Here is a 19,177-nt window from a genome sequence, read left to right as displayed (position 1 = left end):
GCTGCTTCATACACACAATGCTTGAGGTGTGTGTACTTACAGTTCCCAGCAGATTGCTCAGAGCGATGTCAGAATATGCAGAGAGGAAGGCTGCGTGCAGAGGAGAAGACATTAGGCTAAATATATCCTCAACACACTCACTATGTACCTTTCCTCCAGGCTGATGACATATATACAGTAGCTGGTGCAGAGGTTGGCTGCAGTTGGTCCTGATAGGAGACAGACTGGAAGCTCCAATTAAGACCAATCTACCTAATGTGAGTAGATTAGCTCTCTGTCAAACTGCTCAGCACTAATGTCCATGGTGCTTCAGCTGCAATTTCAGATGTGTTGTAAATGTGTTTGTCTGTACTCATGAATGAGAGCAGAGGGAGACAGGAAAGCTCAGTCTAAATACATCAATTAAATCAAACTTCATAGTGACAAAATGACAAGAATTATTTACCAAGTACAACCATTTGTTGCAGAGAGACGCATAGAAATTGCCAAAGGACATGAAGGAAACAATTGACAGTAAGGGGATATGTGTATGGAAACAACGTCCCTTTATAGTACAGTGAGCAGGCTAAATAAGCTTATATGTTACATTGAATTATTTTTTTAAGTTTTAGCACGTTTTGACTGTAGTCATTAATGCCCACGTGTCCCTGTTTACGGAACCCTTTACCTCCTTAAGAAGGCACGATTCATCAGCATGTGATTGATTAACTGATTTACTGAGAGGAGTGACATCTCCGTGACTCAAAGCTCAGACAAATTACATAAACTCACAACAGGATGCCTTCCACACAAGCAGGAAAAACTGTCAGAGTCCCATCTCGACTGTCTGGATTCTACTGTTTAGGAACTAAGTTTTAATAGATCAAAAAGTATGAGCTTCTTTAGATCCACAGACAACAGCCATAGCAATGGGGTTGCATTGAGTCCCATTATTAAGTCTGAAAGATGTGGAAAATGCATATAACCTAAAGGTTTTCAAATAAAATATGTAATGCGATAAAGTTCAAGATGACTTGTTAAAAGGTTATGCTTGTATGATTTTAAATTTCAGTTTGAGCAATGATCCTATTGTCTTCCATTTGATATGCACTGTGCAGCATTAGAGTGTTTCAGCACCATGGACAAAGCATATCTAAGCAGTTTGTTTTGTTTCTGTCACCCTCCAGTGGCAGAGTACCGTATGACAAGAATAATGAGAAGAGCAAAAAGATTGGGATTTATTCCTAAATCTGCTTGTTTTAATATTCATGCAAAATACAAGTTAGGTTAACGGATCTAAAGCAGATATTAGATACAAATGTGGTTCTTGTTTTTCTCCCAAAAAACTTGAAAAGTTATTATGTATACTACACAGTATTAAAAATACCACTGGTTAAGTTAGAGCAGTTAAGTTGAAATGATAGCCCTATTTTAGCTTGAAGTATGACAACTTTGTTGAGCTTGGTAGTGAGCATTCTTTGCAGTGGTTCTCTATTATTCTCGAGGGAAAAAGCATGCCGTTTAGTTTAGTCTTAGTCAGCGTTTTTGGACATTGGTGCAGTCTTGTCATATATTGTCATGACATATTTAGTCTCGTCTCGTCTGATGAAATTAACACTATACTGTACACCATGTCATAACCGAAAGTAATGCCACACAAATCCTGAGCAAAACAGGATTTGATACATGATTTGTGTAATGTAAAAGTTCTTTGAGGGTTAGTGGGACAAAAACTAAATGGAGGAATGAGGAAGAGGGATGAACAATATGAAATATGATAGGATGATAATTAAATTCAACATCATCATATGTAAGATAACTAACACATCATTAGGCACAATAGATAGCGCAACAGTGTGTGTGCGTGTGTGTGTGTGTGTGTGTGTGTGTGTGTGTGTGTGTCACCACTGGCGATGGCATAGAGGTGGGTCCTCCAGCTGAAGGTGAAGAAGAGTCCTCCAACAGCCATGCAGCCCAGAGCTCCATTAAACCCAGAGAGACCAGAGTATAGAGAATCATGACGCACTGCCATGGATAAACCTGTCACACACACAGTTACATCTTTACAAATCTAATTACAAAAAACATGAGTCCCTGCCGGTTACAGATCTGGGAATCACAGAGGCAGAGGCAGACACACACATGCATGCACACACGCACGCACGCACGCACGGCTGTTGAAGCTGCTATACCAGAATTATCCATGTGGTGGCGTTAGACAAAAACAGTTGTATGGTTGCCTTCAGTAATTTGCGTGTAACCTAATAAGGAAATGTTGATTTTCCCTTTCTATTCCCCACATCTACATATAACTTGTGTAACAGTGTTTACAGGATATGATGCACCACTAAAGAGGAGCTGCTTTGTCTCTTGTATTTATGATTTTTCCACTTTGGAAAAGACTGTGTTCAGCCAGTGGGCATGCGATGATGATAAGTAGGGCTGGGTATATGAAGTGCTGACAAAGGCCCGGCTTGTCCCTGTTACACTAAAATAAAAGCCTTCACATTTTTCAACTCTTTTACTATAATGACGCTGTACGGGTAGAGGAGAGAAAGAGAAAGCTTTGTTGGAGACCGATGACACGCGACTAAGAACCTCTAAGGAGACTTTTAAATTGCATAATTATTATTATAATAAATAACATTTTAACAAGTCCTTACAATAACAACTTCAGTATCAATGTTTTCCTTTTTGCTATTACATTTTACAGCCCTGGTTCCATCATCCAGTCTCTGTGGTACTGCTGCACCGAGTATTGATGCAGTAGGTGGGTGAACAGCAGGTCAATGCTAAACAAACACTGTGAAGCTGAAGCTTTACTGTATGCAGACTGCACAAGGAGTATGCTGACCCAAATATATCTCAGGGAGGCCAGAAGCATTGACCTTTTCTCTGCTGGCTTTGAGCAGCATCTGCACCGTGTCTTTCAACCCACACATGAGGGAGAATAACAATGTCATCAGAACGAGTAGGGCCACTGGGTTCAGCTGCAAAGGCCAGCAAGCTTCATTCAGGATCAGCAAGCAGCATAACGCTTTGCAAATGTAGATAGTTTTGGCCTCTCTGGCTGAAGGTCTCAAGCTCGTTTCACCTCCGACAACACCCAGCATCACCGATGATTGGGGTCAGAAGTCTGCTTCGTTGCACCTTTAACCTGCTCTGTTACACCTATTTGGGCCTGTTGAAAAAGGTAACCTGACTCAAAACACCAGAAAACCCCCCCCAAAAAAACACTTGTATATCGCAAAACAAGGGTAGACAAAACAGTAGAAATAATGGAGTCAAACACAACATTGACCACAGCCTTAGACATTACCAGTTGAACCAACTAGTAAACAATTTACCTAATAAATTGGTAACCCTGTGTAGTTGGAATCAGCATTGTCAATTAGTTGCACTTTTGGGCATTTCTGCTTCCTGCTGCACACCATTCCAAAGGGACAACACTGCATATGTGTGTGTGTGTGTGTGTGTGTGAAAGCAGCAGAGGCCATCCGTCCTGTAGCCCCACCCAGCTACAGCAGCTGCCACAGCTCTGATTTAAACATTTTAATTTTAATTTGAAACAGCTTACTGGCTGTTTCATTGATACATACAGAACTTATGTTTGTGGGAACATTACCCCTACAGAATAAATGGTGTATTTTTACCTTCCTCAGTAAGAGAAATATCATAAAAAATGTCTGAACGCTGTGTGACTTGTGCAGAAGAGTGACCACCAGTAACCCACTATTTATATATGTATAATGTATGTATAATTTACATACAAGTGCCCTAGGCTGAATGTGCTCCTCGGTGAGTGGGATGGAATTATCCTTTGCTCATTAGCCTTGTTGCATTGTCATGTCTCATTAGCATCGCCACATTTTGTTTAGAAGAAGCCCTTTCAAACTCATTTAAAACTCTAAAATGCATAGCAGCCAAGCTGAAAATGCATCACCACCCATGCTAAACCAAAGATAAATGACAACAGCATAAATGTCAACATACATGTAGTTAGCCATTGCTGCAGCTAGTCCACCACCCTGCATCTTCCCTGTATTAATACTGCATGATATAATACCACAGAATTCATCTGCAGTAACAGTCATTTCGGACGCTCTTCTGTAGATAAATGAGCCTCAGGCTGTGCTGTGATTGATTTCCTTATTACCAGACATTGTGGGCTGCAGTTTAGCATTCTGGTCCTGAAGCAGACTGACCACACCCCAGTACTGCCTCCTCACTCTGTGTCTGCTGCTCCCTCTTTCCACTCTCTGTTTGCATTGCCTCTTTCACAGCCAGTCTCTAAACGCTCCGGCTCCCTCTGCACTAATCTCCTCTCTTCCTCATTCCACACTTCATTATCTTCCTCTTCATCTTCCTGGTCATTGTCACCATTTCCCTTTGTTTCTCATCCACAGAACTTCCCTCATTTCCTTCCTTGCTTCCTTCATCACACCCTCTCACTCTGCTCCCCTCGTTCCCTTCCCTCTACACATATGGGTGTCATTAAAGACTAATGGCAATGTGGGAGGGAGGGCCCAGAGGATACTAAAAAACAAAATCAAATGTGTGTGTGTGTGTGTGTGTGTGTGTGTGTGTGTGTGTGTGTGTGTGAGTCACTCCCAGTGTGATATTGTCTATCCTAATAGAATGAGTCAGAGAGCTCTTATCATATTGAACCCAATATCTCCTCTCCTCCAGTGGCTGCCTGCATCTAACCACAGTGACTAGCTGCAGACTAAGACATTGCAGACTAAGACATTGCAATTGGTCGGAATTAACAACTGAAATTAACTGTACATAATGCTTTGTTTTCCAGTGTCAGCGTGTGATGGCTAACTTTGCATTTGGACCTTTGCCCTTCATACAGCTGGTGAATCCATCATTCTGTCAATTGATGCCATCGAGGGGAAAACGGTTTGTGGACGCAGCTTAAACTGACAAACAAACTGAGAGCCCTAGTCTGCTTCTTCCTCCTGTCTGATGCTGCATCTACAGTATGTCAAACTAGATATGGCAGATGTGACATTCTTACTTGAAGAAAAAAAACTTTTATGCGTTATGTCACATCATAAATACAAAGCTACTTAAAGAACAGTGAAATCCAGTTGAGTCTCACTTTCTCTTCCCCTGTATTTGATCCCACTTTAAAGCATTTCTACAATTATTCTCCAATAACATGAATGCAGCAGAAGGTAGAGGCTCTGGCCTACATACAGCCCCTGATCTTCTCCTCTGGAAACCCCTTATGGGAATAGTTTACGTCACAATGCTTTGAGTGACAGCTTTTAATACGGCCTTACACTCTGCCTGTCTGACCCATGCTACTGTATCGCTGTTATTCTCCTCCTCATGTATCCTGCTCACAGACAGTAGGCAGCATTAAGAGGGCATGAGGCTGATCTACTCATAAAGAGCCACAGTGATTTCCCCCGCCTGTCGTCAGGGATCCACACATCTCTAAACAGCTGATGTCTGCCTGACTGTGGTCTCTCACCTCAGATTTATCCTTGAATAAAACTGATTAAACTGATGACAACAGCACCAAAGGTGGAGATGAATAAGATGGTGACGAAAGTGGCTGTGGCAGACAATTGGCAAAAGAGATAACACAGTAATAATAATATAATAATATTAATAAAACACTGCATCAAGAAAAGTGCTTTTCACTGATTGGCCACGGGAAGTGAAAACGTCATTTTCTGCAACAAAATTATGGTTAGTTTGGACTTAGTCTCGCATTGTCAGACCTTCCTCCACAGAGCTACAGAGGAGGGTCTGGCTAGTCCACACAGCATTCTGGGATGGGAAAAAAACATGCTCTGGTTTATTGTCATTTCTTTAAACCAATCACAGTCTTCTTGGGCAGCGCTAAGCGGTGGACGGAGCCACGGTGCCGTTGCAAAATAGCCTCGGGAAGGAACTTGTTTTGGTGGAACGTGTGCGTTCAAAGGTTGTTTTAGTCAACTGAGAAAACTCAGATTGGACAGATAGTCTAGCTAGCTGTCTGGATTTACCCTGCAGAGATCTGAGGAGCAGTTAACCATAGTCCCCATAAATGCAACAGAGTTTAAAATTCCAACACAAAGAAAGCGGAAGGTAACGGACATCGACCGAAAAGACATGCATCCGGGCGGAATTTCCAGCGGCACCGGAGCAATCCCGGAAGTGGAAAGTCGTGGATATAGACTAGTGTGGACTTAACGCCAGTGTAACTATGATGACCCTTAAGTCTCCATGGTGCAAACCAACATGGACACAACTTTGGTATCAAACTAACTAATTTCAACGTATCGTTTAGTGTGGACTTTACACCCGAACTTAAAGTGCCCATATTATGAAAAAATCACTTTTTCTGGGATTTGGGGTGTTATGTTGTGTATCTGGTGCTTCCACACACATACAAACTTTGAAAAAAATCCATCCATGCTGTTTAGAGTGAGATACAGTTTCTGAATGTGTCCTGCCTTCAGTCTCTGGGTGAGCTGTTCAAAATCGGCACGGCTTGTGACGTCACAAGCCGAAACAAGCAGGCTAACCGCAACCATTAGCTCGTAGCGTTAGCATGCTAACGCTAATGCTAACGCTAGCATGCTAACGCTAGCATGCTACCTCGTTCTCAGTAGCAAAGCACTGCTACAACACACACAAGTTCACCATAATCTACAAAGAACTACTTCCATGTGCGCCCTCATTTAGAAGTCTCCCAGCTAATCCTGCCTTGTAACTGACCAAAGTTGTAGAAACAGCCTTTCTTTTACTGTCTATGGAGCTAGCTAGCTGACATGATCTACATCTGAGCTACTGGGCATGTGCAGTGCAATCAAAGATAGTACAGAAGAAGAAGAAGAAAAGAGGTCTCACTCTAGCTAAAACAGAGACCAGGTGAAAAGAGGATCTGCAGCAGTGAGAGAGAGCGGTGCAGTACAACAAACATATGGTGTTTTTTGAAAATTAAACCATGTAAACCTATTCTGATACAACCTTAAAATACAATTATGAACCTGAAAATGAGCATAATATGGCTGCTTTAAGATAGAACTTACTAACTTACTGGTGCAACAGGCAGCTGGGGCATTTGGAGAATGTATGGCTTTCCTAGGTATATGGACAATAAGAGGGTTTCTGAGCAGTTTCTAGAACAGAATTGCTCACCATCCAATCGCCAAAAGAATGCAATCTCCAAATGTCAAAACTCTGTGGAACAAATGGTATCAACCCAAAACATTGCTGCAACCACTTATGAGATAAAAGGACATGGGAATGGCCATCATATATTCTTTAATCATAATGTTGTAAGCCTTTATAAACCCTACACTTTCAAAATTAAAGATTTATTTTATTTTTAAATTTATTTTAGAACAACTTGACACACAGTGCTGAGCTGTGTCTCAAATTAATCTTCAGGTTCCCAGCTTTCAGATTTTTATGTGGCATATACTGTTGACCTGCTATCTCCCCCTAAAGACCACCTGCCCCCCCCCCAAAAAAAAAAAAAAGTTACTATTGTTAAGTTATGATAGAACAACTGTTGTTTGGCTTAGTTTAGCAAGCAGTTTATCTCACACACAGACACACGCGCGGGTGTGTACACACACACACACACACACACACACACACACACACACACACACACACACACACACACACACACACACACACACACACACACACACACACACACACTGGCACTACTTTTTCTCCTTCACTTAATTATGTGTCCCCTACTTTTTTCCTTCTCAAGTCTTTATCCCTTTTCTCTCCTCTCCATCTCCATCTGATACTTTCTTATTTGTCTCTTGACACTGATCTCTTTTGGACCTTGTTAAGCACTTTGGTCAACTATGGTTGTTTTTAAACGTGCTATATAAATAAAATTGAACTGAACTGAACTGATCTCTGGTTCGCTGTCAGGCAGGATTACGTTTTGAACCTGACCATGCAGCAGTTATTCACATTCTTAACTCTCTCACAGCGTGCCGCTTCTTCGTTTGTTTCTCTGTGCGTGGGTGTGTTTAAGTGCATTTACATGTAATCAGGGCAGCCGGTTCACCAAACTCAGTCTAACAGCAGCATTTTAGATTTGGCAAAGATCGGAGATTGTCTATGGTGGAGCACTGAATTATAAGCGTCCAAATTAAAGAAATAAAACTATTGCTGACTTTTTTTAACATCAATGAAGGCTACAAATGACTTCATTTGAGCTAACACAAAAGACCCTGGAGAAAACATGGACAAACATGACAATAAAAGTGGAAGAAAAGAAGAGATAACGTACAAATGACAGCAATAGAGCCCATGTTTGCTATACTGCTTTTTTTCCTATTGTTGTTTCCTCTCAGCTCTGTTGCCCACACAATCTCATTACAGTGACATCTCTTTGATCACATTCTTGTTACACTGTTGTTCTTATTGCAGCAGTGTGCATGTGTGTGTGTGTGTCTGCCACTGTTAGCATGTGTCCACGGGTGTTTGTGCAAGTATGTCCATGTACAAGCTCACTCCCACTCCTCTGTTTCTCACAGTATGACTCATAGCCACACGCACGCACGCACGCACACACACAAACAAAAGTATTTTGGGACACTGTATTGTAATTTTAGCAGCAGATGGAAGCAGGAGGCTTAAGTCTTCTAAACTCCTAGCATTTCTCATTCTCTCTCTACTTTTCTGAATAGAGTCACAGCTATGCAGATGTAAAAAGCACACACAGCCACAGACCTGTGCGTTTGTATGTAAGGCAGTTATAGTATTAGTAGTATCAGTGCCTGACTAATTGCTTGTGTCTTTTGGAGCGGCCCACAGGCTGCTGCTGCTGCTGACTGTCTTAGTTTCATATTTATATGCGCTGCTGTTTTTCTGCCAGAGGTGTTTAATAAACCTTCCCGACTTTAACCTTGTTAAACCTACTGTAATTCAACATTTGATATGCAGGGACAGGGAGCGAAGCCTGCAATCTATTTGAGGTCCTGACTAATGGTTTAATAAATGGAAGGTTTACAGTGCTACCTAAGACAAAGGTTCATGATACTGCACTATGCTATTGGCACCAGTATGGTGGCTTGTTGCTGCAGAACATAGTGTCAGTAGCCACATAAAGCAAGTATCGTATTGCATATTTATTGTTTTATTGCTTGTTGTTCCACATTGCTATTGGTAAAATATACTATCTAACAAACGGCTAGGGTGTAATTAAAAGCAAACAACATGAATCAATGCTATCTAACCTTATCTCTAACATATGGTGCATGTAGAATCACAATAATCCTCCAGGTGCTCTGCTTTTCTTCCGCAATTAACACAGTTTATACAGGGTATATCCTGCCCCTGCCTCTTGCCCAAAAGTCAGCTGGGATAGGCTCTAGACATCCAACCTCTGCATAATGCAACCAGTAACATCTTTTTGTTAGATCCTTCTTGCGTGCATACACAACATCTATTAAACTCACGGTTTATATCACTGGTCTTTTGTTATAAATGTTGTCTGTGCCCAAGCTGACATCATGGTGATATCATTGGAGGTTATTTTCTCACACTTAACACATCTCCTCCAGGGCCACAGAGGACATTATTACACAACGGTGTTTTTTCACAGTGTAGTGATCCCCATGATTAGTAAACTGACATTTTTGTGTGAAATTTCCCAAGGCCGAGTGTTGTACAGTGAGATACTGGCACTAAAGATGTGTGTGCCCATGGACAAATGTGAAAACTTTAACCTTGATTAGTTAAACCTAAAAAAAAACACCAACCATAGTATGAGGTCAGTACAGTATGACTTACAAAAGAATACAATAATATTCCCTCTTTGCTAACACTCCCAGTCCTCCCACGCAGACATGCAAACACACAGATGGAGACTTACCAACCAACGTTCCAACTGCTGATCCCAGCAGAGCATGGGCGGCCAGCAGGGGGGAGTAGAGCAGAACAGCTCCCAGGATGAGGAGGGAGGGCCCCAGGGCTCCACAGGCAAAGATCTGACCCACACTCAGAGGGATGCCAAGCATTACCTAGACAAGAGAGAGAAGTTACACAAGGATTTTGAGAAGACTTTACAATATGTAACATAACACAAATGATAATACAATAGTTTTATACACTAATACAATTTCAATAGCTGATGCACACTCACAAACACATAATGTATGGAATCTTTTCAGCAGCCCTCTTTTCTTTGCCCAATTAAACACACACACACACACACACACACACACACACACACACACACACACTACAGGATGAGTACACCTGTCTGTCGCTGATATTTATAAGTCATAATCGGTCTTTAATCATGTCGCCGAAAGATTAAATAGGCTGTTGTGGTAATGCAACCAGAGCTCCATCCTCAGCAGAGTAAAAGCTGAAGACATTAAATATAAATAGGGCCGACGTCATCCTCATCTCTGGGGAGAAACAGAGGAAAGATGGAAGAAGGAATGAAGGAAGGAGGAGAGCAATAAAAAGGAAAAATGGTATATAAGGGGGAAAACTGAAGAGGAGGAGGCGGTTGTTTCACATCAAAGACTGCAACAGAAAAAAATACTTTATTGTGCTGTCCTTGAAAATGTGGTTACATACACTGTTTTTTTGTAAACTGCATTATGAAGGAGAGCAAATGAGGATGAAAAAGACAGATTGAGAAAGTGATGGAGAAAGATGGAGAAAGTGGGAGACGGAGGAAGATTTGCATGGCAGAGCAGAGACATGGATAGAGACTTAGGAGATGAGAAGCAGAGAGATCAAAAGAAGGATTTAGAGGTTTCAGATCTCCCAAGTAACAAACCAAAGGGAATTTATGAAATGAAAAAGACAGCGTTTATAAGGCCAGAGACAGACAGATGGTGGGAAGAGAAAAAGTTTGAGAATAATATAGGAAAAAACAGAGGAATAATCTGAGACGCAGGGCCTAGAACTTGTGGAAAGTAATTATGTAGTGTGAGGGACATACTGTGCAATGGGGCGCGACGCTTGTTAATAGAATGGTGTGTAAATCTTGACTCTATATTCAGGACACCTAACAGCGCTGAGAGGGTTTAGATGGCGTAGCTAATCTAGTTAAGACAACTTCACAGTCAGTTTGCAGATCACCGTGTGCAGGAGTACACTTGTACAACATCCTTTACCTCTTCTGGCTCTTACTGTGCCTCTACAACACACGAACGTGGTAAATAAATCCAACAATCAAGAGGTATTGTCTCAATACGTAATGCAATATTATGGCTTTTGCAGCTAAAATATTGAATTTGTACAGTGAAGATATGTATTTACTGCTTCTTTATATGTGTGTATATGTTCATAGGAATTTGTATGGTTTGGTGTATCTGCATTTGAGATCTTGAAGTCCATACAATCAGCACATACTGTCAAACTGCATGATGCAAATACATTTACTTTATGTACACACACAATAGAGTGTTTCTGATTCGGATCACGTAATCTGTTCAGCATACTTCCAAACAAAAGCACAGAGATTAAAATTCAGTCGCTCCTCAAGCACTGAGATGCCAGCTGGCTCACAGAGATCAGAAGCCCACTGCAGCTGCTGAGAGTCTGGATTCTTTTGCCAAAGTCTCGTGAGAAGGCGACTGCATTTTATTTCAATTCAGTGGTCGAAGCAAACTATTTACTTATAGGGTATACCTTGCAACAGCTTGCATTCTTATCAAGTTGCTTTTCAGTAGCATACATTTAGGCCTTTTTCTCCCTGGCTTTACAAAAAGACAGCTGCTATAAAATCTCCCCTCAACGTATCCTTCCTGGAAACCTGACTGGCACTCATACTCATCTCAGCTCACAAAAACGGAACTAAATAATCTTGAATGCAGCAGCCTTACCTCCACTATGAGTTTCAATCACCAAGAATTGTTAATTAAAACAGTTTGGGCTGATTATAATTTCCGAACAGGCGCTCCATCAGTAACTGTTGCTAAGTAACTGGTGAGTCATAGCTGGCGGATCTTATGCATATTGTGCTCCTATCCGTTACTTGTTTCCTCTGGCTGCAACATGGCAAACACACAGAGGACAACCCTGGCCTTAGCTCAGCTCGGGTTTTGTTAGTCATCCATCATATATCCTTTCACTTCCAAGAGTGGAATGGACTAATTCCCAAACTCTGGTGCTGGTGAGATTTGTGTGTGGCTATAGTAACCACAGTACATGCATACATACAATGTATTAACATGTGAATATTAATTTGCAAACATAAACAGCTTAATCCAAACACTGGTTTATGTAGAATAAAGCTCATGGGTTATTCACTGCCAAGCTCTAACTCACAGTATAGATTTAGTTAAAATGTCATGCCTCCCCTCTCTGCTGTGACATTTTATTGCTACAGGTAGACCAGTGGCTTTCTAACCAACACCAACCACAATACAATCTTGACTGTTCAATCACGAGTGTATTGTATTTTGTATTTGAACATGAAAAGAAAGTAATAAAAACATCTAGAATTTTCAGAAGTTTATTGCCACCTTGTACGGCATAAACTGTTAAACTGTGTAATTTCAAATGGATTTGCAAAGTAATATTTATGTATTATATATCTATACAGTGCTATTTTATTCATGCTAATGAGTCATATGGTGTGTTTTGTGAAAATTGTACATACATACTATACATACGTACATACAGTATTATATATATATATATATATATATATATACACACACACATACACATATATAAATAAAGTTCAAATAATATTATAAAGCTTATTTGAATTTTAGAAGGAGAGAATAGAATGCAGTATGGAATTAGATGATCACAGTTATGGGTTCTACAATGATGCAATAACCAGTATGTGTGAATAAATTAGAATGTTGAGGTGCATAAATTGCAGTCCCTGTACAAATTCACCTCAGTATCTCCCACACTCCCACAGAAGACACCTGGACAGCTGTGAAGCTCTGAACTCGAGGCGGGCCGCGGCAAAACCACCGGTCAAAGCTCTGCAGACCCTCAGATACATTCTGATTACACAGATCAGACTGACAACATGCATGATGCTAATTTCCTTTCGTTTTCATCTTTTTTCCCCCCGACTGTGGTCAGGCTTCCTGTGGGGCTCCCCACCTGTCCCAGTTCCGCTGGGATGGTATACTGTTGATGTGAAGGCCAATCATCTGGCTGATGGGCTGGAGAAGTGCAAGCTCTTCAGACGTCTACTGGTTACATATTTAACTTTGCTTCTACAGCATTTCACTGAAATGACGGAACAACAGTTATACTGTATGTAACCAACCCAGTAAGTAGCCCACTGGTGACTTGAAGTCCAGATGTCTAGGTTCACTGGTGGAATAGTCTGTACCTACGTGCATTTACTCTAAGTATTGTACTTAAGTACACATTTCAGGTACTTTTACTTTACTTGAGTAGTTCATGCTACTTATGGTGGTATTGCTACTTTTACCAAAGTAAACTATCTGAATACTTCCTCCACCACTGGTAGGTTAAAACCGGTCTGAAAGTGGAAGTCTTTAAGGCATCCTGGTCCCTTTAACATCTAAGTACCTACCTAGATGTTATACTGTGGGGATAGATGTCCAGAAATCTTTTTACTTTTCTACCAAAAATAGCTTTAACCTGTCTAGACACCTGCAAGTCACCGAGTGAGTGATTATTGGGAGACGTCTGAAAAAGGTTTCACTCTTCAACCTCTTCCAGCCGGGTGTTACCCCTTCATGTTGACAAATTCATGCTCACTGTGTTTTGAGCTGTTTGGGGAGTGTCCTGCAGCTGTTTTGGTGAACTGTATTCTAGGGAGACAAAGGCCGTCTCTCAGGGGGTAACCCTGGCTTCTCAGAGCCTCTGCTGATGGTGGGCGTTTGGGCTGTGGGGAAGACTCAGCCCCGCTCTGAAGCCCTGCATGGTGACATGTCGCTGTGTGGAGGCAAGCCACCGCGGCTCAGTGGACTTGTTCCTCTGGAGCTTGAGTGGCTGCTGACAGCAGAGTGCGATGATGATAGGCCGGTCTTTAATGCTGCCCAGGAGCCAGGAAGTCTGCGTGCTAGTCCGCCTCAGAGCTCAACTTCAGACTTCCGGTGTATCTGATGTAGGATGCTGTGGTAGGATACACACACCAAACTCCACCAATCTGACCTCGAACTTTGGATTCTAATTAGACTTTTCTTATTTGGGTTTGGGATGTTTGGTGTCACCATCACCATAGGATTACTAATCCCTCCTTATATATATTATTATATATTTAGTATAATGACATATTGATAATTTGTTTATAGGTGAAGGGAAATTTAAATAAATCTTCACTTTGGAATTTTATATTATTATATTATACAGGGTTTCAGCAGGTTACATTTAAGACTGATTATAGTTGTTATGCTGTAAATGAAATAACAGTATACCTTGTTACAATAAAAGTTTGAGATTTACTATAACTTTCCAAGTTGTGTTTGACTGTTCATAAGGAATTATTATAACTTAAGTCAACAAAGACCTGGACTTGTTCTCATGTAACTTCTTGTGCCTACCTGTATATGTGAGTCTTTCAGTTAAACAACTACATTTTGCCACAATCTCCGTGAGCCAATCATATCTTTGCTGTCAAACTTTGAAACTGTTCTTCTTCCTGCTGTTGTCAGTTCTCATTTCAGTGCAAAATCGGCGACCCTACTCCATCCCATTCACCTCTTATCACATCCTGCGGCCAGAGTTCCTTCAACTGATCTCGTCAGCTCGACATCTCATCCATCCACATATTTAACCAACTCATCTCTTCACCACCACCACCTGTGTCTGAACTCCATCAGGGGAATATTCCTTCACTAATCATAGCATCACTACCCCACTAAACTGATGATGTCACGATGGGGTCAAAGACTTTTCACATTTCTTAACTTTATTGTGCACAATGTCAATAAATTGATTTGATCACTCTTAAAATCTAGTCTCTCCTGATCATGATTTGAGAGTTTCGAACAGCAACGTCCTGGCTTCCATATAATTTAACTTAACCTATGAACAAACATTTAGTTAAATTTTGGATTGCCTCACCTCTACTGCAATGAGCTCTGTGCCGTTGGGCTCCAGCAGCCCTGGTGGCGTTGTCGGGTGGTGTGGGAAGTAGGGGTTGTCTGGGCCGGTACAAAGGAGGTAGAGGACAATGATAATGTTGAAGGGAAACACAGCGACAGGCAAGTCCCAGCGCTCCAACACTGGAGAGAGACCACTGGATAGAAAGACACTGGAAATGGAGAGGGGGGTGGGGGTGAGAGTGGAGGCTCTGATTTTTTTGAATGAAATGGACCTCTTTTACATGTTGCAATGAACGGTACACATGCTTTTGCGGAAACATGGTGTTCATATTTACACTGAATACAGAACCATTCCAATATGGCTTCACTGTGGCATCCATGGCTCACACACTGTATGTTGGGAGTGAAGTGGAGGCACTCCTGATATACGCCACTGGATGTTGTGGTGAGAGAAAGGGCCACTGGCATATTTTCTTTAGCTTTCAGTCTGCAAATGTGTGTAAAAAGTCTTGATATTTGCAGATTGATTGACATGAGAAAAAATGTTGTTTGGTTGCCTTGGAGAAAGGAGTGATTTCCACTCAGTTTCTCACAGTGACTCACAACTGCTGTGGCAGAAAAATATGATTTATTATTAGAGGTGGAAAAAGTACTAAGTAAAAGTACCAATACTTTGATGAAATATTACTCAAGTACAAGTGAAATTACCTATCTGAAAAATTACTCAAGTAAAAGTAATAAGTAGTTCATTTAAAATGTAGTAAAAGTTACTTAGTTACATTAAAAAAATGGGGGGGGATCTCTCCCATGTAGTGAAAATGGGACAAGGGGTATTGTGGTATCTGACTATTTACCATTGTGATCTAAGTTTTTGGTATAAGGAGGATGTATGAACCTTACTCTACATGTACTGAGAACATCTGGAAACTGTTAACATGAGTAGAGGTCCCCCAAGACAGAAGAGACCTTTTTTGGAATTGTGCCAGATAACAGGCACTGATTGGCTAATTCTGTGTCGAACTATGCACTCTCACATTACGCCCTATGCATGGAATATATACCCTGTGTTAACAAAGGAAAGTTAGAGCGACAGAATTTGAAGATTGGGCTGGTCGTCTCTCCAGATATCCATGGGTCTGTTAAATTGATGCTGAATCTTTGCTTGTAATAAACCTTTTTATAATCAAGATCAGTGTCTACGAAGTTCCTTCTCCATACAACAACAACACAGTGCTGCAACTGAAATATACCACAAATTCTTGGCGTCACGAACTTCGGCCTTGACGGCCCCAGGCGCATCGCTTGCGGGGCTTCAGTGTGCGACTTCTGCTTCAAAGGCCGGCTTACTAGGGTGAGTGTTCCCCACATTTTTTGGGGTGGCAGTCGTTCATGGGAGCCGCGTGTGTGTGTGTGTGATGGGCCGCATTGTAATGTTTGAAACCTGTGTGTGCAGCTGCTGTGCTGTGTGTGTTGTTGTGTGGGCTGGAACTTTGTTGTAAATTTTTTTGCGTTGGGGTGTATTAAAAAAAAAAAAAAAAGGGGGGGAGTGAGATAAGCCTTAGTGTGGGCGTAATGAGGGAAGACAGAGAAATAAAAGGAATAAGAGGAGAAAATTAAGCAAAGGCTTAAGGGAGTTAAAGACATAGAGAAAAGAAAAAAGTAAGGAATTAAGGAATATTCACATAGATAATGTGAAAAGATTTTAAGGAATAGGCGAATTGGATTAAAGAAAAAAAAAAAACAGTTGATAACCCTGGCCAGGGCAATTTGGCTTAAACAACGTAAAGAAAGAAAAAGGAAACAAGAGAAAATAAAAACAAGAAGTAATAAGGAGAAGATTAAAGGCAATAAGAGAAAATAAAAGAATACAGAAAAGAACAGTAACAATAAAGAGAAACCAACAAAAACAAAGAATAAAGGATAACGCCGTTAATCTGACATAAAAAGCCCTTTGAAAAAAGGCGATCACAGGATGGGCCGTAGTCTTAAACTTTTATTAGATGAAAAGTTTGAGCCAGTTCGGAGAACTGAGGTGTAGACTAACAGTTCAATGGTAGATTTGCCAATCGGTTCATTGTTGACGAATAATGTTCGAGGTAGGCCTGCTATTGGACGTCTATGCCTAAGGTAGCAAAATAACAAGACAAAAAAAAACAAAACGGCGGAAAGCAAGCTCTTTTTAGGAATTACATGCATGAATGATGTCGACTTTTGTGTGTATGAGAGAGGATGTGTGTGAACAGCGGTGTGTGTGTGTGTGTGTGTGTGAACAGTGGTGTTTCTGCTGTATGTGATAGGCTGTGTATGCGTGATAAGGATATCCTATATTAGATATATATGTTTAGTTTAATAAGGAAAGATATTCTGTTTATTATGGTTAAAATATGAGTCTCTTTTTCAAGAGAACGTTTTCAAATGTGTTAAAATGTATGAGCCTTTTTTGGGTGGACTTTGTTAAATAGGTAAAAGACATAAATTGATATGAGCCCCTATAGGAGGACTTTTGTGTAAACGATCTAGCCTATGAGTCTTCTTCGAAGGAGAACGTTTTCAAAAATTGCTAAAAACTTATGAGCCCCCTTCGAAGGACGTGAAAATAGACTAGACTATAGTAAAACTAGGAAGCTTCATAAGTAGGATCTGTGTTCTATGTGTTGTGTTGGTTTGTTCATTTTGTCCCGGGATGTTGTTATTTTATAAATGTGGTCTGGTGAAGGAAAAACGGAGAGACAGCTGGTCTGTTTGCTGAGAGCGTTAAGTTTTCTTTGACTTTTTGTGATTGTTTAACTTGTTTTATGGTAGTGTATTGTTGTTTGCAATATCTGCCGTTTAGAAACGGGTAAGATTATGGGATTCTATGTCGAAGTGGACTTGAATTAGTCTTTAGTTATTCTCCTTGGTCAAGTTGTGTGCTTCAATGCTGTGGAGCTCTGCTCCCGACAGAATCACACTGGTGTATGAACTGCGCATGTCTAGGAATTTTAGGAATTCAAGTCTTCACAGAAAGTTTAGGCCACTCCTTGCCTGCACTTGAGTACAGAGATGGAGTGGCGAAAGGAGAAAGGGGGGTTGAATGCAGCCTAGTAAAATTAAAGTGGCAATTGCTTAATTATGAAATTATCTGATTGAGATCTATTAAATTTATAGATAAGAGTTATGCTGATCGATAAAAAAAAGGGAAATATTATTGCAATGATTAAAACGGTTTTTGAGTTAAGTAGATTGATTATTCATAAATCTGTTAATTATTCTTTATCATCTTATTAACTGGTGCTGTATTAACGCATCCTTCACGAGTGATGTAGCTTATTTCATTTTTACTCTTATTTTATTACTGTTATGCACCTTTGAGTGGTGCTAGGAGATGGTTAGGTCTGTGTTGCTTAGCTGTGTTTTGATGTTTGCATGGTTTCATATACTAAATGTGGATGCTATTTGGTGTGTAGCTATGCTAATGTTTTACTGTTTCCTGTAATTTTACATGGCTAACGGGGAAAGAGTTTGTGTTGTAATGATCTGCATGGTGTCTTGCTGATTTCTAACTGCATAGTCTAACCTGTGTTAATGTTTTGCAATCTTTTGCTGTTTTGGTTTAAAAATCTGGAAAAAGGACTATAGTTGAAAGTAGCTGGTTAACACTGATATATTTACAGAAATGTAGAATAATGTGTATTGTCCTTTATAAATAGGAATATGAATGAGACTAATTATGATTTTTAATCTAGAGTCTTTAAATTAGTATTTCATAACAATTGTGATTACTTAAATAAATTAACACTTACATTTTATGGTGAATGATCTGGTGAGATAAAAAGATTAAGAATTGTTGTTTGTTTCTTTCCTTTTTCCTCCTGTGGGGTGAGAAACGAGAAGAAGGGGAGAGAGACAGAGAGGAGGTGCTGGCCGGTGCGTCACACGACAACGTGGGCAGTCCTGGATCTGATTTGATCAAAAGGCCAGTAACTGTTTTATCCACAAACTCTTAACAAATACCTGCATCCTGATATATATGTGTATGCTCATTTACAGTTATCATTGCTGATGCATATTTGGGTTGCTTTTTCTTATGGGATATTGTAGCTACATTACTCTACAGAAGATATTACATCTGTCTGTATAAGTTTATGCATAAGATATTCCATATTGTGACAATTTGACAAGAGACTTGGCAACAGACTGATCAATTAATGCATTCGAGAATTATACATGGG

The 19,177-nt window shown here is 40.5% G+C and overlaps 1 protein-coding gene across 3 annotated transcripts in view; it reads right to left on the bottom strand.

Moving 5' to 3' along the window:
• Positions 1-19,177, bottom strand: part of si:dkey-183c6.7 (urea transporter 2) — a 37,427-nt gene that overhangs the window by 1,596 nt on the left and 16,654 nt on the right. For all 3 annotated transcript variants that reach the window (XM_031288352.2, XM_031288353.2, XM_031288351.2), the window contains 4 exons: positions 14,986-15,175; positions 9,833-9,980; positions 1,885-2,019; positions 41-90 (listed from right to left, as the gene is read on the bottom strand). In XM_031288352.2, the coding sequence (XP_031144212.1) occupies positions 41-90; positions 1,885-2,019; positions 9,833-9,980; positions 14,986-15,175 (523 nt within the window). The remainder of the gene's footprint in view (positions 1-40; positions 91-1,884; positions 2,020-9,832; positions 9,981-14,985; positions 15,176-19,177) is intronic.

The sequence above is a fragment of the Sander lucioperca genome, chromosome 9, assembly GCF_008315115.2.
Source record: "Sander lucioperca isolate FBNREF2018 chromosome 9, SLUC_FBN_1.2, whole genome shotgun sequence".
NCBI classification, from domain to species: domain Eukaryota; kingdom Metazoa; phylum Chordata; class Actinopteri; order Perciformes; family Percidae; genus Sander; species Sander lucioperca.
The sequence above is the reverse complement of the archived record's forward strand: the minus strand, read 5'-3'. Positions and strand labels throughout refer to the sequence as shown.